The sequence below is a fragment of the Molothrus aeneus genome, chromosome 6, assembly GCF_037042795.1.
Source record: "Molothrus aeneus isolate 106 chromosome 6, BPBGC_Maene_1.0, whole genome shotgun sequence".
NCBI lineage: Eukaryota > Metazoa > Chordata > Aves > Passeriformes > Icteridae > Molothrus > Molothrus aeneus.
Genome location: NC_089651.1, coordinates 28,883,796 through 28,908,616, shown reverse-complemented (window position 1 = coordinate 28,908,616; position 24,821 = coordinate 28,883,796). Strand labels below are relative to the sequence as shown.

Below are 24,821 nucleotides of genomic sequence, written 5' to 3'. Positions count from 1 at the left end.
AGATCCTGACATCCTTGTGTTTGTGTGTGAAAAATACACCAAAGAAAGGCATTCATGTTTAAAGTACAAGTGATAAAGAACACATGAAGGCAAAACACAAAATAGGTCAGATGCAAAAATCCCCCTACGAAATTGGAGAGGAGAATGTAGGCAAGTGTAATATTGTTATCTGGACTGGAATTTAATCAAAACTTAAGTATGAGGTGATGTGGTACTTGAGTGGCGGGATCATTGCCTCAACAAAACTGTACTAGATTCGGCCTGTCTTTTCAGAGATTCAGGCATGCACAGGTATAACTTGCCCAACCTCAACCAAGCTGATCCTGATATCCACAAGGACACTCATATTCAGATTTCCCAGCTCTTCCCCTCCTCTTCCTTTCAAGGTCTCTCTGCTTGTGTCATGTGGAATGGCATGCGTTCAGGTGTGGATCAGAGAGACTTTGAAATGGAAAATCAGAGGATACCACAGGCCATACTGGAGAAGAGCTGGCAAAGCTTAGAACCAGGCTGGCAGAGTGGTGAGGGTTAGGACTAAGGTAGGTTTGTATGGAGCGCTGTGTTTTGAGTCCCAGAGAAATCTGTAAGCCAAGAATAATGAATACTGGCAGAGCTCCATGTGAGTAACAAACGGCTTATCCTGTCTAGGCTAATGACAAAATGTTACATATTGGCATTTTTGATTTTTATTTTTTTTTTTTTTTCAGGAAAAGAAAGATTAAAGCAACCGCTATACCTACCCACTCTGCTTTGCTCTGATAAGATGCCAGAATTACATGACTTCTACTGTGTAACAAGGTTCTTTGTGTGGGTGTAGCAGCCCCTCCCCATACCTAGCGGATACACTCCAGGGAATTTTTGCAAGTGTGATTATTGCCTCTTGTAAGGTCACTGAGTAAAGAAAGGTAATACATTGTGTGAAAAAATGTCATGTTTTGTGTGTTTCCATAAAAGCACCACAAAACAGTCCTACCTAAAGGTTATTATCACTATTATATGCACAACAATGGCCTCCCATGCATATTACTCTGCAATATATGTTGGGCCTCAGCTCTGCCCTACATCAAACTCAAGCTGGTAATTTGAAAATTAAGGACTTGATGTAAATGCAAGCCAGTCTAGTTCACAAGATATCTCCACTGCTCAGTCCCTCTCTCAGGTAGAGGGCTTGGCATTATTCGTTGCCTCCAATGCTCAGGCCAACAGCTTGCTGCCATTGCAATGCCATGTACTGCTCCCTCTCTAGACATGCCTGTAGATACTGAGCCTTGCTGGTAGATGTATCTCCATTTTTCCCTCTTCTCTTCCTTCTGCTCCACAGCTGCACTAACTTGCCCGTTGTATGACGATGCTCACTTTCTACCCAAACTTCCCATTACTAGGAGTGCCTGGTGCTGGGATGAACTGGGACCCACATGCAGTCTCTATGGGCTTGTCATCTCAAGAGGTACCAAACTTGGATATTTTCCCTTGTGCAATGTATTACTAAAGACCCAAACACATCACCTGCATGAGATTTGAAGGATTTGCTGGGCAATACAAAGCAATGGGCTCTGGGGCTACTTGTGCAGCTGGGAACCCAGAGGAAGATCTTCAGGGAGAGGTAGACTCTGTGGCTGTGGCTCGGCCATGCCTCGGCTCGGAGGTGACAGGAGGATCTGCTCTCCCTGAGACACGAGCTTGCTCCTGTGGCAGCCTTGGCCCCAGGACCAAATGAACACGGTTTGTGACCATGCGGTGGTTGCCTACGCCCAATTTACTTGCTCGCTAGCCCGGCCCGCCTGCACGGCTCAGCTGTCACTGCCCCCGCCCGGGGCTGGGGCCGGCTATGCCCGGCACGGCTTTGAGGCGGGCGGCGCAGCCCGGCAGCTCCGCGGGGAGCGCTCGCCGCGCTGGCCGGCCGTACCCCGCGGCCCGCGGGGGCTGCCCGGCACCCGCACACACGCCCGACCGCCGCGGGCTCCAGGTGCCGCCGGGATCTCCAGGTGCCGCCGCGGGCACGGGGACACCGCCCGCCCCGCGCCCTCCGCCGCCCGCCCGGTGGCGAGGGGCCGGGCGAGAGGCGGTGCGGCCCCGCCATTGGCGGCGGCCGCACGGCGATAGGCGCACGGCGCGGTCAGTGCCGGCCGGCCCCGCCCCGCCGCGGCTTTATAACGGGCATCCCCATGGCCGAGGCGGGGAACCTGCTGCCGCGGGACCGGCATCGTCGCACCGCCCCGGAGAGCCGCCTCTGGTGGCCGCAGAGCCGCGCTGCCCTGAGGGACGATGATGCCGCGGGCCTGGCGCAGCGCGGGGGCTCGCCCGTTCCTGCTGGCGCTGCTGCTGGTGCATCTGCCGCCGGCTCGCAGCCATCGATCCACGGGGCCCCGGGTAAGTGAGTTGGCCCGGGTAAGTGAGCTGGCGCGGCAGGTTGCAGCGCCCTGCCCCGGCCCGCCGCCCCCGCGCCCTGTCAGCGCCGCAGGTGGAGCCCCGGCCGCCGGGCAGCGCCCCCGGCCCCGCGACCCCTGGGCGCAGACCCTCGCCAGGGCCTGCCCCGCTCGCTTATTAAAAGCCGGGTATCGGCTGCGTGCGAGAAGTTCTTACACCGGTTATTAACTTGTTAGTATTTATTGCAGAAAAACACGGGAGGGGGGAGGTTGGCAGGCTCTGTTTTTATATTGCTTGACTTGCATTTAATATAGCCCCTGTTTCCAGCACATAGCTTTAGGACTTTTCTTCTTTTATGTTCTCAAGCAGGGATTAAATGAATCCTTCCAATAAAGCTAGATCCCTTCAGCCCAGGTTTCTCCCTGTAGGAGTCTAGCTCTGTTTTTTTTTAATCTGACAATGCCTGACTCTTGCTGGGGCTGTTCATTTCACTTACCAAACTATGACATTGCTCTGGGGGAGAACCCAACATTTTTCTAAATATGGTTCTCCCAGTGAGTGAGTGTTACCACTGCAGCATCATTACGGAGTAGCGTGAGAGTTTTCAATTATAAAGCTGCAAAACAGTAGCTGTTCTTCAGCCAATGCTGCTGCATAGCTCTGGGTAAGTGGAATAAACTTGTCACTCTGCAGGCTTGTTGGATGCATTGGCCATATGCATTTTTGCACATCTAAATGCTATCTAAAATAGATAAAAAACAGGCTTGAAGTGTAGTACCTAATTAACTTAGACCATAGTTAGGCAAGACTAGGAGTCTTTGAACTCCCTACTTGGCCAAAGTATTACAACAAGGGACTTGAGTGAAATGTTTTGTTTTTTTTTTCTTATGGAAGTGTTTGACCATGAAGGCTATTAAATGCTTCTCAGAGCTATGGAAAGCATACTACTGGCTGCACTGATGTTGTTGTGTTCAGCTGTTCTTTTATGGCCAGATGTGTAACAGCAACTGCTAGTTCTGATCTCACTAGTTCTAAGTTAGAACTGGTGTGTGCCGTAAATTACTGAGACCTGCTTTAAAAGATCGGGAAACACAGGGGGGTTATGCATATATCTTTATTACCTGATATCAGGCATAAACCTCAAGATCAGAGTGATTTCAAATAGAGAGGAAATTTAAAGGTGATAAGTAAGAGTCTGGCTGGGTAGCTAGGATCTTCATCAGCACAAGTATCTAACCGCTTTAATGAAGCGCAATTGAAACAAAACAAAAAAAATCCTGATGGTAGTGCATGTTGACCAATGAGCCTGTGTACCAAACAGTTTTCATATATACCATTTTTTGTACTGTACTTTACAAGGCAGTTTAATTGTTCCCTGTGCTATGTTGTCTTGGAGTGGGAGCTACTTCAGGGGAGTGGGAAGCCAAATACAAAGAACTACTGATTTACTTTTTGCTTGAAGTAAGTACGCTGACTTTGCTATTTCTTCCTTCATGACTGGGGAGAATATCAGCTGTGAACACTAACATCTGTAGTTCTGTTGGAAGATGTGCCTTAAAGTTTTAACCTAGTGTTTTAATTTATGAGGTCTTAAAAGGAAAGCTGTATATTTCCAGGATGTCTTACTCATGAAATCTGTATTTTTGCCCCTCAAAGTGTCATGTGAAGGTGAAGAGTTTGGTTTGCTTGCTTGCAACCAGGTTGATTGATATAAGCCCCTGACCTTCATCTCTTGCAGCAATTAGACATTGCCAGTAAAGCTGTCATTAGTATAAATGTGGCATGCTTTAGGTTCCAATAAAAACAAAAATACTTTATTATTAATTTCTTAAATAATGACTACCAGGTTACACCAATATGTATTTCTTGTGTGGACTTGTGATCAAGAGTGTATTCCTGTCAGGAAGTCTCCCTGGCCAGGTGTCAGTGCTGCAGTTCTGGGGATCTGCTGTTGTTCAAGTGCTAAGTGTGATACCTGCACTCTTTTCTGTATGGTAAGTGCTAGAACTGTGATATTTGCAAGCTGAAACTCTTTTAAAGGTGACCAACAGTTTTTAGTCCTACTCAGTGAATTCAGATGAGCAGCAATAATGCTTGAATCAAGTTCTAGATCTTCCTCCTTGCATTTCTCTTGCTACTGTAGTGTTCTAAGATAGGCAGCCAGAACTGTTACTAAATACATAAACAGAAGAGAATGGTTACTACTATTTGCAGAAAATGTTGAAAAACTAGAGATATCGAAGAGAAATAGGTATATCTACATCCCTTGTGCCAATAAGGGATGAAACTTTCAGATTAAGTGAGTTCAGGATAATTACTTGAATACCAAGGTAAATTAAAAATGCACCTAGTACCTACAGGTCTGTTGGGGAACTTCTGGCTCTCAAAAGATGTATGAAGCTTGCTGTTTCTTGTTATAGTGAAACTATGAGCAGTGATGTGAATTCCTTAGGCTTGGTGTCAGTGACTTGTAGGAAACATCTGGCTCTTGCATGTATGCTGTTGCCCAATGACAGTTACTGACAACTGTCCCAAGTGAAGCCCCATAGGAAGTCTAATATCATGTCCTAGAAATAGGACAGGGCTGCTGTGTGACTTGTTTCCTTACTTGACAGACTCTAGTAAACCTTCTGCTGTGTTACACAGTCACCTGGTCACTTCTACTTTTGTAGCTCAAAAGAGCATCGTGGGACTATACTTGAAAGATGTCTGTTTGAAGGATGCTACCTTCTGGAAAAAGATAATCAGGCTTTATTTGCTGTTAATTTTATCTTCCTGTGTGCCTCTTTCTCTCTGCTGGCATGAGATCTGGGGTGTGGGACAAGGCAGGTCTTGCTGTTTCCCCTCTCCTTGAACCCAAAGTGCTAGATGGGGAGCTTGACCAGGTTGGCTCTTGCATCTCCTACTGTGTGGTGCATTTAAGCAGTATTTTTTCATAGCAGATTAAACAGATTGTGCCAAAAAGCTTTGTTTTCCTCCATCTGGACAATTAAGTGTGACCTTTGTTTTTTCTAGTTCAGGGAAAGATCTCTGTTGGCTCTCTGCTTTCTCAGTATAACTCCTGACCGTTATGAACTTCATGTATGGCAGAGAACTGTTGGTGGCAGTAATGACAAATACTAGCACAGAGGAAATGGTGGATGCTTGCAGAAGGCACACAATGAGACTGCAGCCGTCAAAAGATGTCCTACATCTTGGATGGGCTTGGATTTCTGGAAGACTGGGGACCTGCACCCCTCCAGTGACTTCAGAGGACGAAAAGATGATAGGAGGGGACAGGGTAGTCACTCTACGTCTTCCTATTTCATGCATGGAAATGTGTCATATCCTCTTCTGAAAGGCATGCTGATTGGAGACCAGGGAGGACCTTACAGTTCAGTGCCCTTAAAAAGGAAGGTAGTAAATAGCAAAATTGTGATGCTACCAACAGATTCCAGTGCATAAATTGGAGTGCCACAGAGCACTGGGAATTTCCTGCTGCAGTTGACTACTAGCTAGAACACCAAATAAGAGTCTTGGTAAAAAGTGCTGAAAAGGCTCCTGCAGCTTTGTTGTCCCCTCTGGGAGGAGGCAGCAGTGTTGCAGCTTATGCAGGAGTGGCACAAGGAGCGTGTTCTGCTCTGTGTTCACTGCAGCCCCACAGGAAGGGTTCCACAAAGCAGGTGTCTTTATGCTTACCAAAATTAGGAAGTTTGTGTTCTTTATGGTGGGAAGAAATTATGCAAGCATGTGTAATAAGAATATAAGGCAGAGAGCTTCATACATAGGAGGTCTAAAATAGAAAAATGAACGTTAGGATAGGTTTTCAATGACTGAATTTTTGTTTCTTGTTTGAGATTAATTGCCATTCTACATTGCAAAGATCTACACTAGTAACTAGTGACTGAAGCACTTTAATGCTTTTAGATTTCTGTACCATTGGAGAGATTAATTTAATGATGAAACAGGTACCCAAAGGCAAGTCTTTAGAAAAGAGATAGGACAGATTTGTTGCTCTATGGCAAACAGATAACTTGTTTTGGTTGGGTGAGCGATGTTTTTTACCCAGGTGGAAACTAAAATTATATATGGAGCTATGTTGCTTATTTCTCCTTCTCCTTGCTCCTTTTAGACCTTTAATGTCAGCTGAATTCATTTATGTGTACTAAAGAAACTGCTCTGACTTGTGTTTTTTAAACAGTATGCAACTCTGTTGAAGAACAGGATTAATTCTTGTGTAGCGAAGTATTAAACATTATGTTCCTGTTGGAACAGAAGGCCCTGTTCTAAACAGAAAAATATTGTAGGATTTTACTTGCTTTTTGTAGTCTTAGAGTTGGTGTTTTAACTGCCTGAGCTTCAGAGTTAGCTACAAGAATATTCCCACTCATGTTAATGAGCTGTGCTGTTAATGAAAGATTTCTGGCCAGCAAAAGATTGGGTACAGAAAAAGAAGCTGCTCATGTATTTTTGCTGGTGGTGGCAGCAAGCTCTGTAGCTGGTGGAACACCTACAATGATAACCTCTTGGACTAGTTTTCTACTTTCTAGCTCTAGTGTGCTAAGGTAATCTTCACAGTGCAGAGCAGATGCTCTCTTGGCTTCTTTCATTTCCAGATGGCCTGAAGCAATTGGTAAGATGACTGTAAACTCATTTCAGTAGTGTAGTAGCTCTAAAATATTAATACTGCTATTTAAATATCTTAGATGTTCTTATCCTGCCATCTCAAACTAATTGCGACATTACTATGTCAAAAAAACCCCAAACAAACAAAACCCCATTTGTCTCTCACTTGGCTGGTGAATCCCAGTTCTTCTGGTGCTGGCACATCTGACAGTGCAGTTAAGTGTTACACAATAAGCTTTATGCTAACATTAAAAGCTAAACATGGAAGCAATGCAGGTGGAACTAAAGCTGATCCCTGAAGGCTGCTGTGCTGACTGTCATACTTAAGCATCCTGTGTGACAGTGTGGTGGCTTCCTGTCAGAGTCCCCTGGCAGCTGCCATGATCTCTCTGGTACTGATGTACCGTCCAGGGACTTTGTGGCACAGCAGACCTTGAGCTGAGCTTGGTATGCCATGAGAGTAGTTTACTGCTTTGGTCCTCAGGTGATACTCTGGCACAGTAGCAGCTGTTGTGACTTGAACTATGAAGCTTACAAGCTTCACTACTGTCATTGCATTGGTGGGACTCTAAGATTCCTATGCTCAATTGTGAGAAGCTCTTGTTTGTGTAGTTCTTGCTCTAACAGGGAAGGCTGCCATTGATGTGGGTGAATCTATTCCATGCTGGAGCTTTCTGGATAAGGTGGGAGGTCAGTTTGATATGTTTGCTTTTGCAACGAAACTACCAGGATGTGATGGAAGTAATATGTAGCTGCCTGTCTCTTCTAACTGGCTCACATGAGCAGTCACAACTTGTGTTCAGCAGCTTATCTGTGAACCATGTGAAGCTTTCTGTGTGTGATGAATTTACTGCTTGTAGGTATGAGGAAGAAGTATTCTGGCACCAAAGCCCTGACTAAGAATGCAACTGTGCTCTCTTTTTTTTTTTTTTTTTTTTTTTGTTTTTTTTTTTTTTTTGTTTTGTTGAGGGGAGGAGGCATTGTAGCTTTAGGAGAGTAACAACAGGAAAGCATAGCTAGTCACACCAGGGTGTAAAGTTTTATTCAGGACAGTGAAAACCACCCACCATACAAAAGAGTTCTTTGTATATGGCCTCATACAGGCTATCAGCAGCTGTTGAGCCTGAGAGCAGCTTTCCCAGGATAAGGCCTTACCTTGAAACCAGCCTCATGCCTCATATCCTGGATGCTTTTTCTCTTTATTAAAGTAGGTTCCTTATGCAACTTAGGCTCTTGTGGGATGCTGCAGTAACAATATTGATAATGTTAGCAATATTAATGGGTTTTAGAAAAGAGTCATCTGCTTCTTTGGTGAGGAAAACATTGCCTCATATAGTGGGCCTGCCCTCTGACCAATGCAATTTCTTAAAAAGTTGAGGTGACAAATACGGTTATTATGGTTTTCTACAAGAGCTGCTCCAAGGAAAGTCTGTGTTGTCTGAGTAGAAGGCCTTCATGCTGAAAGTGCAGTCCTACAGTGTTGCAGGTGACAATGGAGCAAACCGGCTTTGGTTTATGGAGGGATTCACTCTTTAGTCTGTGTGGCACTTTCAGGGTACCCTGGAGACTGGCCTGAGCCTGACTGGATGATGCCAAGGCATCGGCAGCAGCCTGGAATAACACCCTTGGTGGAGGGACCACCCTTGGTGGAAGGATGTCCTGTCTGTCTCACTGGAGATATTCAAGAACCATGTGGATGCAATCCTGTGTCATGTGCTCTAAGAGGACCCTGCTTGAGCAGGGAGGTGGGACCAGATGACCACTGTGGTCCCTCCCAACCTGACCCACTCTGTGACTCTCAGATGTTTCTGTTCTGAGTGTGTCCTTAGAGCAGTGGCCTGGAAGGCCTCGTAAGCCTCCAGCTGCCTGGGCTGTCAAACACTTCACTGGTGGTCTCCCAGCTGTAGCCTGCTCAGAAGGATATGCCTGCATGTTGGGTTTGTGCATTTTTGCCTCCCACTGGCTTGTGGCTGGGCCAGCTGCTTTTGAGGGCCCACTGACAGAGGTTTTCATTTGGAGTGGCACGTACCTATGCAGCAGGCAAGTGAGTGGTAGGTGTGAAATGAGAACAAACTTAAGTACTTCCCCCCAAGGTCTGAGCCTAGAGATAGGAAAATAAAACCAGTTACTATAGTAACAGAGGCTGCATCATTAAGGGTTGGCTCAGGATTTTGGCAAGTAGAGTCTGGCAGCAAAGCCTAGACAAGCAACCCACCAGTGCTGCTGGCAGAGTCTTCATGCAGGTGGAGGAAGTCATACAGAAACTGGTGTGTGTAGGCAGATAACTTGCTCTGCCATGGGCACCTGGACTCCCCTCTTGGGCTGGCACTGGAGTTCTGTTACCTCTGGATGAAGTAAATGAATGGATGTGAGCAGGGCCCTGTACCTGAGTAACTGCTGCAGAGGACCATACTGCTCACTGCTTGAGTATAGACCCAGAGCATGTGCCAGGGCTCTGTAAACTGGGTCACTTTGCCCCATACACTGGAAGTGGCTAAGGGGAAGGAAGCTGACTGTTTGTGTGCAACATTCCTTCTGTGCAAGGTACAGACTATTGAGATTCTGTTCAATGAATCTGTTGGCATTGGCTCTGTAGGCTATGTGGCAGCCCTTGTCAGTCTGAAGTTAAATTTGATTCACTGCTATAAGAGCATTGGCCTAATAGATTTTTTCTCTATTCTGAGCCTTGTGACAAACTAAAATAATGTAATTTTACCCTATTCAGAGTGGAAGAAGTGTGCTCTTTCTGTGCCACTGAGATGTTGATTAAAGATGGGGTTGAGAGGCTGAAAAAAGTGAGGGCTTTCTTATGGGAGAGCCTCTGATAGAGTTATAGTAAGGGGAAGGGAAGGTGTGTTGGGATAAGAAAGATGGAGAAGTAAGGCAGATGAAATAACTTGTTTTTCTAAGGTTTTTCTTGGCCACTGGTCTAGTTAATGATAGTTGGAATCATATTGAGAGGGAACTGCTGATCCTCAAATAGGGAGGAGAGGTTCCAAACACTTAGTGGGCAGATTCTGTTTCAGAGTTTCTCTTGGCCATCAGTCCTCTGTTACCATTGCTTGGGTCACAGACTAGAAGGAATGTGGAAAATGTTGTCCATCCCTTTCTCTTCCCTGTTTCATGACTGAGAATTATCATTTGAATTGCACAGGGACACCATATTCTGCCTTTTGATGAGCAACTTCCACTAACTAAGCTGCGATATGTAGGCTTGTGATGCATGGAATAGAGCTTGTTCTATTATTCCATGGAGTCCAGAATAGTTGATTAACAACTTTTTCTTTTCTTATATAGAGAACCCAAAATATAAGATCACATGATCCTTCAGTTGTAAAGCTAATACTTTGGAGTTTGATGCTCCAACAAATTAAAACAATCCAATACAGCCTTAATGTAAAGGTAACTGTCTCAGATTCTGTGGCTGTTGTGGGTTGCACAAGAAGCAGTGTGACCACATATGGTATGGAGGGGGAGTGAACCAGGAATCAAACCAGATAAGGAAGCATCCTTAGGTGAAAGCACCTGGCAGAGGTAGTGGTATCCTTTAATGTCCAGATGTACATTATCTCTAGATCTTGCTTCTGTGTATACCATATACATGCTAGTAAGAAACATGTAGTATGGTAATCTTTTGTTGCAGCATAGACTACCTTGAGTAGTGTGAAGATTAAAGAACCTACTCCAGCTAGTACATCAAACCACTTCCCTTCCAATTTCTTTGAAGCAGATTTATATGCATTCTACACTTGGGCTTAAACAAATACGTGGTGGAACTAGGTGCAAGTTAAGAACTAAAAAGCCAGAAGCTCTTGGGTGTAATTTCCAAGTGGAGGATATTAAATGAGTTGGAGTTTGTGGATACTAGCCAGATAAAGGGGTTTCTGTCTGAGCCAAGAAGCTGCTTCTGATTTGGGTTTAGTTACCATACAGAATGGCGGTAACTGTTGTTGGCTTCTGCCTGGAGTTTTGCATTTGGCTTATTCCTTTGCCCTTAAAAGTAAGCAGACAAGTGTTGCAAAAGTAGATAAGCTGTGTGCAAAATTAGTTTTTAAAAAGTGTATGCATCCAGAACACTAGAGTATTATCAACTCCAAACTTGTAGGCAAATGTGAGCTTTAATGCGTATGCATCTCAGGCTTAGTGGAAGCAAATTACTTTTAACATAGAAATCTGTGAGACTGGTATGTGTAAAATGAACAGTGGTGTTAATGCAATAATTTTTTTGCTCCGCAGTTCTAGGAGCAATCTAGAGCTAATCTAGGAGATTAGCTTGACTTCTTTCCCTTTCTGCGTCTTAACCTCAAAATATGTAAATCTAGAAGAACTTGATCCACCTTTTAAAATTAAAAACAATACCAGTATCTGCAGCCAGGGCTTTGGAGTCCTGTCAGGTAAGGGATTGGCTGTACGTGCTGCCATATCTTCCTGCTGTTGTAGTAAACTGTAGCCAGTTGGATTCTCAGTGCTTCATCTGGTGGTGGTATTTGCCCTCACTTAGCTGCAATGCATCTGAAATATGCCTGGAAATTAAGCTGAATTAGGCAGATGCAGAAATCTGTCTGACTACAGTTTTAACATAACTTCTGAAAGTGCTTGCCATGGGATAGGATTTCTTAAATGCACTGCACATATAGATGTCCAGGGCTTTAGTTTTTGATTGTAAGAGAAAACTTACAGTCTGGTGCTTCTGGCTGCTGTACCTGAAGGCCTCAGGTTATTCTAGAGGTGCTGTCCTTTAGCTTTGTATGTAAAAATCTGAAGTGATGGCCAAGTGACACTGCTTATATGGATGGGTAATACCTCATGGTGTAATAAGGTATTTCAGTGGTGGCTGGTGGCTATGCTACCTGACATGTCTCATGCTCTCCATAAAGGGGGTGAACATTGAAGAATTTTGCAATGATTTTTTTTATCAGGATTGCTACACTAGCATTCCCCTGACTTTGTTAGTGTCTATGGGCTGTATTTCCTTCTTTATTATTGCTTCGGTGTGGAGAGAATTTTTATGAGCAGGGATTGTACCCCTACGTTTGAAAGTCAAATCTGTCTGCTGTGGGCTTTATCTTGTTAGGTACTCTGTAGAGTCAGGGATGTTCTGCTTCATGGAGTCAGGACATTCTTTCAATGGCAGTAACTGCTCTTGGACTCGCTTTACTTTCACAGTTTAAGCTTGAACTGTAGAAGGAGTAATAGTTTCAATTTCTACAGGCTTTTACAAAATGGACATAATTTGCAGGTGGTAGTGTATTAATGATTGTTAAATCCATTGTCTAGAAGTACAAGGAAGTATGTCAGCCCAAATTTTTTGTTTTGTGTGCTCATCTTCAGGAGTTTCCAGGGACCTGAGTGTTCTCTTCATAGTGAACTAAGAAGGTGCTTTATGCTCCAATTTAGTGGTGCTTTTCTTTTTCTAAATTAAGGGCTCATACATCGAGGTAGTGTAGTTGTCTTTGAAGTAAGCTGGATGTTACTAGTTGTAGCTGTTGAAGACTTAAGCTTTCCAAGGCTGTCAGGTTTTGTTCTCTCCTCAGTTCCCCTGAAGTAACAAATGTATTAGTAGAAAAAAATTGTGCTCCGCTGGATTTGACTACCTAAGCTACTGCCCTTCTTAAAATGTGAAGTTGTTAAAATCTAACTGTTGGAGCTCTCTTGAACTTCCCAGCTCACCTATTAGTCATGTATATCCTGAAAAATCAGGATTAAATTTAAGGTGGCTGATAGAGCTTTAAATAACTGGAAAAGGTAAACATTTGCCATTTTGTTACTAAAATAGGGTGTCTCTTAAGGGTGAATAGGACAGGGAGTGGAAAGCAATCCATGTGAAACTTCAGCTTTTCTTGTCTTCCTCTTCAGTTGTCAGTGAGGCTATATAAATTTCAGGATTTTTGTTGTGAACAATAGATACCTAAAGAAGTTCCAAACTAGCTGGGTTGTGAAGAGAAGTTGATCTTTTCTTTACCACAAAAGTGCTTCTTCACCTGAAGCGCTTTGGCAGCAGTATTGGAGCTGAAACTAGCTGTTGATCATTAGCATACTGCAGTGTATGTTTTGCAGATTTCTAATCTGGATTTGAATGCACCCATAGGATGAAGCATCCTAACTCATTTGCACTGTTTTTTAAAATCTCTTGGTGTGTAAACAGATATAATGTGTAGATGTTAGCTTTTATCCTAGGAGGATGAAGCTATCCTGGTTTGTGTGTATGTGGTTCTTGCTGAAAGTAATTAAAAAAAAAGTCAGTTCCAACTTCCAAATCGAGTTTTGCCTGTGTAATTAACTTAAGAAGAACATAGTATATCTTCTAGAACACTAGGAGCTTTTTAATGCTGAAACTGGAACTGAGTGGGAGGAAAAAATTTACCACACTTGAATAAATTTAAGCATTCCTAAAACCTGTCCCTCAACGTTTCTGGATTTTGCCCAATTGTATGAAAAGTATATTTTGAGCCCAAAGATTTGAGAATCAGATCCAGCTTGAATAGCTGATGTCATAAGCAAACTAAGTTTCTAAGTTTCCTGTTGGAACTCTAAGAATTTACCTAAAAGTCCTCAAGTTTTGGTTCTAGTTCTGTTGGCAAACAAAACCAAACTTGTTTCCACAGTTGCTTCACATAATTGAGGGACTTTTTCCCCGGCCCCTGCTGAAGTGCCAGAATTGGGGAAGAGTTCAGCAGTAGTACCTCATGCAATATGAAGACAAAGATTTGATAAAAAAAATCAAGCAACAGTGTGCTCTTAAGTGAATGACAGTTCGAAATAAAAAGTTTAACTTCAACTCTAGGCAAGTTTTTCTCTGTAGCAAAGAACCGTGAACTACAGAGGCATAGCTCTTTCTTCCCTCCATGTTTAAAAAAGGTAGGTATTTTACCATAGAAACTGTTCTTGCTGTTAAACTTCAAACCTTCTCAGGTATCCCATGCAACTCTTAGCTCTTTATTGCTTTTGTTAAGGAAATTTCCACATCTGACCTTAAGTGGAAAGCTTCTACTATAACTATTTCCAAGTTAGCCTGCCCATTAGTGTTACCTACAGAATAGCTTCTGACTAGCTTTTCCTTTGTCTAGACTCCTGTCAAATCTGCTTCATTCCCTCTTAAGATATGTACTCCCTGGGTGTGCCTCTGTTCAGGCAGGACAACAGGAGTGGGAGAACAATTCTGAACTTGGTAGTTTTTGCTGAATTGTGCCTGAAGCCTTCCTCCTGGTAAAGGTGTGTCCAATTTCAGGAATTCATGCTTTTCTTTGGAATCACTGGGGCAAGTAAATCAAGTTAAACTACACATATATTCCACTTGACATGTTTTCCTTCAGTTTGTTCAGCATTGATAAACTCACTTATAAAGCTATAACCAACCTTTCAGGGCAATGATTAAGTGTTGCATGTCAGAGCAAAAGCTAAAAATTACTTTCACTTCTTTCTTTGTCTTTACCTTTCATGAAACTGTGGAGAATATAAGCACTTGTATTCAGGAAGTGCCAGAAGGCTGATTATAGACGTGATGAGGTCACCTCAGATTAAGAGGACAAAATAGGGTGTTATCTTTGGCTTGTCTCTGGTTAGTATTTATTAGAAAGCAAACCTAGGGGTTACCACAAACAGCCTAAGCCAAGCATGTCAGTTCTTCACTGTATGGCAGACTGATGTTCACGCATATCCATGCATTTCCTAAGGCAACCAATTAGGATCAAATGAGAAGAGATAATCTTGTTAAATCTCATGCCAGTGTTCAGATGGGTAGAATTGTACTTATCTAAAATTGCTTTAGTGGGACTTGCTAGTGGCTTTTGTTTCACTAGCAGATGTTGATTTAAAAATACAAGACTCTCTTGGCATCTGTTTTATTGTGAGGTGATTGACACCAGTGCTAGGCACTGTTTACACAAAACATCTGAATGTAGTCACAACTGGATTCAACAAGATCCTAAGTGAAGACAGCATTTATAAATGCTGACACTGATGAAGCTTGTTTAGTTGATGACCTATACTGAATTGCAATCAGGATTTGATGGATTTGAATAGAGGAAACCTTAAAATAGGAAAGGGACAGAGTTTGAGGAAGCATTTCTTATGCAAAGTGCAGGGAGTACTTTCTCTTACTTTCCCCAGCTCTGACCTTGTTTTTTTCTGATGAAGCAGCTGCTGCAGTATCCACTCTTTAACTGAAACTCTTATCAAGCTGCTGCCCTGGCTTCTTGTTCATCTTGAATATTTGGCTTAGAGCTTCACTTCCCTGAGGTGAAGGAAAAGCACCATGAAGTTTCCCCTTACTTTAGGGAGTGACATGCCTCTATCTTGGGTATTCATTGGGGAGGAAGTTGATGGTACCCAGTGACATCTTGTTCTCCGCTGGGGATTATTAGAATGTACAGCTGACTCTTGGGAAGTACTTCTAGATGTATTATAGGGTAACATCTATGTTCTATCTAGTGCTGTATGCAGAGTCTGCTCAGCTTGAACAGAGTTTTAGTTGGATTTACTGGTTTCAGACAGTGAGCTTGATTTTTGTCGGAGGATTCCCTTCAAATGTGATTCCTGTTTGGGGAAAGTTTTTGTGGAAATTGAGTAAGATTATAAAGTCACCCCACTTTAAAGCTGAAATGGCACTGATTCAACAAATGCTACAAGATACTAAAGAGACAATTGTGAAGGGCTGAATGAATATCTGGTGTCTGTCTCAGTTGAAGCTTGTAATCCACTTTGGTTATTGCAATATAAGCTCTTGGGCTAGAAAAGTTCAACAGTTCTGGAAAGACGGGAGAGCTCAAAATCTGAGTTGGTGTCAGATAGTGACAAAATTAAACAGAATTGTAATTATCACTTGCATTCACTTAATTTCCTCTTCTTCCCTTGGTTGATTTATTTACTGGTTTATTCACTTATGCCAGGGAAATCTGCCTTTCTAGATTTCAGACCATCCCTGTATTTCTTATGCCTCACTCATACTACAGTGCCTCTAATGACGAGCAAGCACCAAATTATCCACAGGACCAAACAGCATGGATTGTTCTTGGCTGGAGTATGAGGATTGTGCCTAGAATCTGCAAACTGGAAATGTTTCTGCTTTTGTCTTTGCTTGTGTGGTTGGTTGACCTTGCCCAGCTGCCAGACCCCTCCTCACTTCTTCCTATGCTCCAGCATGAGTTTTACTTAGTGACTTCAATCTTCTAGAAAAAATCTGCTCCATCATGGCCTCTCCATAGGGTGCAACTTTCTTTCAGAAAATGCTGACCTGCTGTGCTGTGGCATCTTTCCCAGGGGCTGCAGGGCAATATCTGCTCCTCCATGTTTTTTCTGTGGGCTGCAGAGGAATCTCTACTTTGGTATCAAAGACTCTTTCAGTGATCTTGATTGTGCTGTGGCTTCTCACTTCCCGGCCTGCTTCCCATGCCATGTGACATTTTGCCCTTTAAGCTTTCTCTCAGAGGCAGTGTCAGCCTGGCTAATGGGCTGCTCTTTGGCCTGTGGTGGGTGTGGTATGGAACCAGCTCTGTCCAGCACAGGGCACCCCCTGTCTTCTCAGGGAGACCACCTCTGCAGCTGCTACCAAAACTTTGCCATGTAAACCCAATACACGTGGTCAGACAAGGCTTTATACTGTGAGTCAACATTGCTGCTTCTGCAATGCTGCCTTGGATTGCAAAGCTCCCAGCAGAGTTAGCAATGGTTTTGCTTCTGAAAGTACCACCAACTTGGAGTTCACACATCAGTCAAACTGGTTATGCCTAAAGTCACCTGCTTCAGTCCTTGTCAGGACAGTGTGGATGTCTAGGAGAGGCTCAGTGTGGTTTTTCTGTGACAGGTGACAGTACACCTAAGCAATATCAGAGAAGATGTTGTCTAGCCTAAGTTCTAGTCTGTGCTTTTAATTTTTTAGGACGTAGCCTCAAATTGACTGAGTACTTTCAAGTTCTGTTCCCATATGAATGTAGATTTCAGGCTAATTGTGTTAATCTGGTTTTTTCCATATGAATTCCTTTACCTCCAGAGCAGTGCAGTTCTGTACAATTTGCAAACAGCTGCTTTGCAGGCATGTGTGTGACTTTTGGGGCGTGACTTTCATAGTAAGGAAAGGGAAAGCCTGATCACCTTGAAGTTCTTGAAGTTCTAGCTTCTACACACTATAGATGTTTCAGATCATGGCATATAGATGCAGGTTCTCTGGCAGTGAGTTGAGTGCTAAATCCTACATGAATTCAAGTACCTACATGCTATTCATTTCTGGCTCCATGAAGAGCCTCTGAAAATTTTGATATGGCAGGGCTGCCACATCCAAAGGTAGGGACTGGCTTTGCATCTTACCCATTTGAAAGGGGAAGAGACCACACAGTTAACGTAAGTGCTGTAACTGGTCCTGGTAGTCAATAATTCTGAAAAAGGACTGCTAAATATTGTATCTCCTGACGCACTTTGACCTGGGAAACTTATGGACGCTAGTAATTTTGGTCACCAACAATCTCCAAACAGGATAGGAATAAATGTTTTTAAGTTTCTGGAATCTGACAACTTCTAGCATTTTAATCTGAGGGTTTAAGCCTTTACCAAATAGTTTCTCAAAGTCCCATGAAGACTAAACCACTGTAGTAATTCACAAACACTGACCTTACACTTTAAAGCACTAATGAAACTATTACTTTACTTGCATTATGTGAGTCCTTTTGGCAGGATATAGTGAAAAGTACAAACTTTAAGTAAAATGTAGTAATTAAAAAAAAAATTATCCTAGATATTGAAGTACCACTGTTTGAGTTAAGATTGTTAGCATTTAAGTACAACAGGCAACAAGTTTATTTGGGTTCTCTCAAGCTGTAACAGCCTCCTGTTTCCAAGTTGGTTTTCTGCTCATAAACCATCATTTAAGCTGCATCCATTCTGTGGTCTGTGTTTCCAAGCTCATGTCCAGGCATATTTTCTGATCCCTGGCTATGTGTTGAATATGTTGCTTTGGCCTGCTGTGAGATACAGTCAGACAACGGCTGTGGCTGGACTGACCAACTTTGTCTTCCGGTTGTGAGGCTGGAGTTGGATTTAGTCACTTGCCTTGGTGGTCAAGTCTGGATGAAGAACAGCTACTGAAGGTGGTCTAGGCAGCTCTAGCCTCCTGGTTGAAGTGCTGACATATTGTGGAAGTGGAGCAGCTTTTAGAGTGTAGAGCTCTCGTTATGATACTGCAGTTGCTGACAGCCAACCTGTGCTGGCTCTAGGGATGGACCATGCTGAAAATGAGCTCTTTGTTTCTACTGGCCTAGTTAGCACCTCTAGATAACAGGCAATTTAAAACACATGGAAGTGCTTCATGTGTTTCTTCTGTGCCACATACTAGTGAATTTAGTAAAGTTAACCTTTGAAATAGCTTCTAAAAGCACAGTAATTAAAAATTCCATGGCTGCTTGCAGCTGTTATCTTTGGGAGACTGGACTCTCAGCTTAGTGACAGTAGGTGCATTTCTCCTGTTTCAGAAACCCAATGTTTCTTCATTGTTCTCAAAGGCTAGTTTATTAACTCATCCCACCATCCATATGCTTGTACATCACTGGATTAGAGGTGTTGGTTCAGTGATAGTACCTTGTATTTGGCTCTAAGCAAGAGGCAGTGGTGACTTAGGAACTGTTAAGTGCACCGGCTGAAGTCTGGAAGTGCTATTTATGAACCTTAATGCTGTCCTGTTATATAACTCCTGGGGAAAAAGAATTTACAGCTCTGATGTTCTGCTGCAAGTTAAAGATAAAGCATTGCTTTCCTTTCCTGTACTCTTAGGGGGCTATACTGCTATAGCTATACTTCTTACCCTCTGTACAGAGTAATGAGTTCCAATTTTTTTTTGTTGTTGTTTGTAATACAAAGTTCTTCATGCTGGCTCCTTCGAGAAAGAAGAACTTGTGTGCACTCACCATGAGTTGACAGCTAAGGAAAGGAACAAATGTTAATATCTACTAAAATCACAGTAGACCCCTAGTCTGCCTAGATTTGTGTTAAAAGTTGCACTGTTCTGTTATGATGTTCAGCCAAGTGTTACATGCATGAGAAGTAACTTTACTTCCAATGAAGTGTAAGACAAACTATTTAATCTTTTGAAGTAGGCTAAGGCTCTATGTGGTACTTGTTGAATAGAGAGGATTTACCCCCCCCTTCCCCATGAATAGGGTCTGTCTCAAAGCAAGAGCAGATTTCTTTGCTAAGGTGCAGTGATGAAGACCAGTTCAATGTGAGACTAGTTAAGGGTGTCTTGGCTGACTTTAGTTGAAGACTCTACTTTCATCACAGGCACACTTTGCTGGTGTCCTGTGCTGGCAGAACTTCCTGTCTGTGCTGCACCTAGTGTAGGTCTAATTGAACACAGGGCTACCTACAAGAGTTTATCTTCTAGAAGAAAACTATTCATCTCTCCAGTAGAGAACTGGGATGACTCGTATGTCCCAACCTTGGCATTATAATTAGTTTTATCCTGCCACTTGTTTGGAAGTTTTCCCTGCAAACCTAGTATAGTGGTTGGTGGATAGATCCAGATTGTTTACATGTACTTTTGAACTCTGCAAGGATGCCCACCTTTGCCAGCAGCTGTACAAGACATATCTATGATCTGATAAGGGTATTGCCTGGACTTCATGAAGCTGGTTATGACCTGGAGGTGCTTTGAACTGGCATACCTGGTCATATTGTATTTCCACCTAATGAACTGCACCGTGGGATTGTATCACACTGGTTATGAAACAGCCGTGTGCTGCCCTGGGCAAGCTGGTTTCAAATTGAATGTGGAGCAGCACTTGAGGGGATGATGTGGCTCCTCAGAACTGGAAGAATGGAAGAATTATCCACAGTGCACTAGGATCTGAATTTTCAAGAGGTGTTGGTGGATGGCTTTGGCCCCATATGTATTCTGAAAAGTCTTTGTCTGAATAGGGAAAGGAAACTAAGCCCTCAGGTGTGATGAACTAGAGCTAGTCTAGCTAGGGCACACTATTAATTTAGGCTCTTAACATCTACATTCTCTCTGCTATTAAGTCCTATGACCAACCTGTGCAAAGATTTTGACAGCTGCTTTTTATTTTCCATTGTCAAGTATTAAAGTATTTCTGTAAAGTAGAATATTGAGATGATTCTGGTGAGTGCGGGACTTCTCTGTTCATCTGTTGCTTGTTAAATATGAATGCAGGATCATCAGTTGCCTTCAGTTCTTCTTGTTTAGGTTTGCAGCATGGGAAAATGGAAATCTGTCATGGATGTCTGTAAACACAGTATGTTAAAATATTGTCTGCAAGCGTGAACAAGGCCCTTGATGGAAACAAGAGAAGTAGATCTGAAATTTGTAGCAAAGTTGAATTTAGCCCGGAAGGAAACAAGAGATTGTTGCTGTCTGCATGTGAGGCAGAGAATGCTCAGAAATCCTTTCTGCTGTCTAAATTTCCAAGGGACTTGAAATGCAATGGCAAAAACTTGACCAATGTATACAGTGGTGTGTCAGGGTGCGAATATGTGGGTTGATGTGATTTCTGGCTTGATTAGGTGAATTGGCTGATGTAAGCTAAAGGCTGAAATCTTGCATGGGGGCAGTTATGATAACCAAAAGATGTTTTTCATGTGGTTGTAGGCACGAGATCCAGTGGTGATGTGATCCCTGTGGAGAGGGAGCTGATAGGGAAGTGTGAGTTCCCTAAGAAGCAGAGGGGCAGGAGTGTCCCTTGCCCAGAATCCTGCCCTCTCGTGGCCCTGGATGGGCAGGGAATGGCTGCCTTGTCACCCGGAGCACCAGCCTTGGGCGTGCTGCTGCGACCACGAGGGAGCTGGAGGGATGTGCTGAGCTGTGCTCTGGCGTGTGAGAGAGATGTGAGGAGGAGCAATGGAAATCATCCAGGAAACACTTCCCAAGCTGAATTATTAAATATTATGGGATGCCATCCAGAAGCAGGATCTGGGGGTACTCACACCTTTTTAGTCTAAGAATAAAGCCTTTCTGAGAGGAACCCACTGTGGAAGAGTGGCAGCATTCCCTTCTCTAAGAGCCTGGAGGTTTGAGCAAAGAATCAGATACTTAGATGGTAAAATGGAAAGCTAGCCAAGACAGAATTTCAGAATCACACAGTGCGGAACTGCATCAGCGGTGTGGTAAAACCTGTTTTAACTCAAACCATGTAGATAAAATGCACATCACTTTATTTACAGTACCATGGAAGACTGTGCAGACTTGGGAACTTGGTCTGTATGTGCAAGTTAGCTACAGGTGTACTCTCCTAACCTTTAGGTTAATCTCCTAAAGGAACTGCTTAGCTTTCAGTACTGTTGCCTGTGTGCTCTCTAACACTTTCTTGGTCTTTTGAAGAACAAAACTTAGGATATTCAGTGTTTGTGTGGCTATAGAAGGTTAAAACGTGTTTGGTTGCATAATTGGCTGTCTCTATTGCTTACTACCGAGAAGGGAAACTGGTATGTGCCATGACTTACCAAGATCAGAACTGCTTGTGAGACTCTGCTTTTAAATCTAATCTTTAAATTTTCTGTGGCTTCTAGTAATGATGTATTAGTTCAACATTCATTCAGCATGCTGTTGGTGAAAGTTAATTAGATGCTTTAATTCCACTTGAATAGTCTCCTGACCAATAATATAATTAATTGACCCTTTGTGACATTTAGAGGTGTAGGCATTGGTGTGCAGCATACTGATAAGGTATCTCAGTGATGCTTTCTTGCATGCTTAGTTATAAAGTGCTTTGAACTGGAAATTGAACAATTACCTGTGGAAGTAACTCAAAAAGGCTAGTGGAAGATGTAGCTGGATGATAGTACAGAATGAACAAAGATTGGGTTATGCATCTGGCTTTTGAAGACAGTCTCAAGTCCCATCTGAGAGTGCTTTTGGAATTGAGGATCACTGTTCTGGTAATTTGCTCAGGTTGTTTTAAGTTGGACAACTCGTGAGTAGCTTCAACGTGGTCAAAAACGGAGCCTAAAATGTAGTAAGACTTGTATTTTCTCTTTAGACTGTGTTCTTTGGAGTAGTGCTCCCCCAGTGTGTTAAGGCTTTGAACCGTAGGAATTGAAGGATTTAAATTCACTAGGCTTAGGATCTTTACTCTTCAACAAAGTAAATCACAGGCTTTTTAAGGACTTTGTTTTAAAGGTACCTTGTCCTATACTATACAGTGGGTGTATAATTGCCAAAATACACACCTGATGCTTATTTTTTCTGTTCAGTGATTTGTTTACTTCAGAATGCAGTTGTTGAACAAACTCAGTGTGGTGTCTGTTTTTCCTTCCAAGCCTACTGCAGCTTTGCATTTCCTAGTTACAAAGTATCTAAATGTAACTTGCTGTGCTGTACTTCTGCACCCACGGGGCTGGACGACTGAGGAGTTAGAGCAGATGCTGACTACTGCATCAGTCTCTACGAGGTGGGCTTGTCCAAATAAGAAGGAGGTGAAGATAGAAGCTAGGCAGACTTCTGCTCAAGTCTAGTAACTGAATTTAGCAGGTGAGAAAATCCTTTAAGGCCCTCAATCACTCTTTCAGCAGATCTTTGCTCCAGTAATTAAGTGTTGAGTCTGAGCTGTTCAGCTTCTGGTTTTATCATGGATACTGCACTTGATTACGGTTGCGTGGCTGCATTTATCCAGCCAGCCCTGTTTGATACTGAGCTTGGTGGACATTGCTGTGCTGGATGGGGAAGAGCAATAGTGAGGTGGCAAAACAGTTCCTAAAGCAGGTGTGCAACTTCTGTAGCCTCTTTGAGCAGTTGGCTTGGGTTCATCTGCCAAAGCCTGTAACTGCTGGTCTCCCACAAAGGTACATTCCTGATGTGATGTTTTTAACTCTGGGCTTGTCAGCAGCTGAGTGGATTTCTTTGTGAAAGGGAATGATGTCAACAGTACTCCTACTTGATCTTCTCTTCCTACCTAAGTATACTAAGCTGGATTGTCAAAAGTGTGCATATTGTGCCACAAATTTGTAGAGTGGGAACAATCCAAAGGAATTGCCCTGAAAGTTTTCAGGAAGAAACTATGCAAGTTGTAAGCCATCTTGAGAATTAAATGCCACATCAGACTGGGTACTTTCTCTGTTCTTGTCTGCCCCTTTTAGATTGAGAATTTGAAGGAGGTCTTTGCCTTTTTGAATGTGCTTCCCCATTGCTTGTTTTGGGATGCCTTACTCTATTTCTGTTACTAGTTAAGTGGATAACTGTTTATTTTTTCTTTTGCAGAGGAGCTACCATGTGTTGTTTCTAGCCTTAGGGCTGAGAGGAAGTGCCATCACTGGAAGCAAAACAAAACTCATCCTTCACTGCCTCTCCCAGTGCTTTCTATCCCACAGGTTAGTTAGGTGATAGCAAAGGACAGTGTCTTAATCTTCTGTGTTGTGCTAACCTCAAAGGGTACTCTTTTGAGATCCTAAATGCTACTTGGCCCTGCTGTAGTTGTGTTGATGCCCTGTTTTCACTTAGTTTGCCCCAAAGGTGGGAAAGAGAAGGCAGGAATGTCAAGTATCTTCAACTTACCAGAGAATGTGATTTGGTAACTTGAGAGGATTTTCAACTCTTTCAAACAATGAGTAAACATGTCAAATGTGATGGAAAGCTCCAGAGTCTTACATGGATGCTCTAGGTCTCTGTGTCAAACTTGGAGCATCAGGATAGTGTTAAGTTTCTAGTTTTGAGCAGTCCCCTTTGATGGGGAAGATACCAGCTGTTGTCAGAAGGATAAGCAGGCTGTTGCAGCTCAGTAAGGGAATAACTTGCCTCTCTGCAAGTGAGGGTTAGCATTTTATGGTTTTTGGGTGAGCTACTAATGAAATTATAAGTTAGTTTTATAACAAAAACTGGCATGTTACTCTTAGGTGGAATTTGAGACTTGGATCCATGCAGTTTAATTCTTGTATTTAGATTATTACATGTGTAACCTCTTTAAAAAGCCCAAACAAGTTAAGTAACTCCACAATAAACATGCCACTTTGCCACTCAACTGGACTGACTCTAGCTTTGGTACCATTGGTTCCTTTTTGCATATTTCTACCTAACCTTTCCTTGACAGATAAAAAATTGAGGTCAGTACATAGTGGTAATCTGTCTTGTCCGCAGTGCAACACTCATGCAGGAGTATAAGAGAACAGCGATAGGTTTTTGGTTAACCATCCCTCTTGAAGGGTGTTGGCTGTACTGGTTAAGTTAAAGCAATAGCACTGTTTCATTCCCTGCTGTCCAGTGTTATCCTCTTATTTCCTATGTTAGACACTCAGGCTGAATCAGCAAGTGCTTCCCTGTTGTTCAAACATTGCATGGAAATGAAACCACAGCTGTAATTGCTCAGAGGTAGGAGGAAAGAACTGTGAGGTGTAAGGAGTTAACCAAGTTCTACACCTGACCACAGTGCTGCATTATCTGCTCTTTTCTTGGATGTGCTTTTGATTGGTAACTATGAACATGACTGGAGGCTGAGGGAGAATACCTTACCAGACATTAAATGCCTGAAGAATGGTGGTAGATTGTGCTCTCTTTTATCTTTTCTACTAGCTTGTTTTGTGAATTTGAGTGAGTTACCATCTCTAAAGCTTTTCACCTAGAGTGGGACAATGCCTGCCTTACAGGTATGTGTCAGAGCCCTTTTCCTAGTAAATGTGCTGTAGTCCACAGATGAAAGAAGTCTTCGAAGTGCAAAACCTCTGAAGCTGCACAGCATGGGTATAATATATCCCCATTGAACAGCTATTTGGCAGTGTATAATGCAATATCCAGTTAATGAGGGATGTTTTAAACTGGTTTTTTTACCAGTCTTCTTTATTTCATAAGAAGCAGCCAAGTATGTATCCTGTTGCATTTGATGGGATCTTAGTTGTTCCTGTTCCTAAGTAGGACCTCAAATTAT

At 42.9% G+C, this 24,821-nt stretch overlaps 1 protein-coding gene and 1 long non-coding RNA gene across 7 annotated transcripts in view; both read left to right on the top strand.

Moving 5' to 3' along the window:
• The window catches only part of LOC136557937 (uncharacterized), a 30,797-nt gene extending 29,877 nt beyond the window's left edge, over window positions 1–920 (top strand). For all 3 annotated transcript variants that reach the window (XR_010783815.1, XR_010783816.1, XR_010783814.1), the window contains one exon: window positions 708–920. This is a non-coding gene — a long non-coding RNA (uncharacterized lncRNA). The remainder of the gene's footprint in view (window positions 1–707) is intronic.
• Window positions 921–2,169: 1,249 nt separating this feature from the next.
• Window positions 2,170–24,821, top strand: part of SMOC1 (SPARC related modular calcium binding 1) — a 126,798-nt gene continuing 104,146 nt past the window's right edge. For all 4 annotated transcript variants that reach the window (XM_066552082.1, XM_066552083.1, XM_066552081.1 and 1 more), the window contains exon 1: window positions 2,170–2,370. In XM_066552082.1, the coding sequence (XP_066408179.1) occupies window positions 2,266–2,370 (105 nt within the window). In that variant the 5' untranslated portion in view covers window positions 2,170–2,265. The remainder of the gene's footprint in view (window positions 2,371–24,821) is intronic.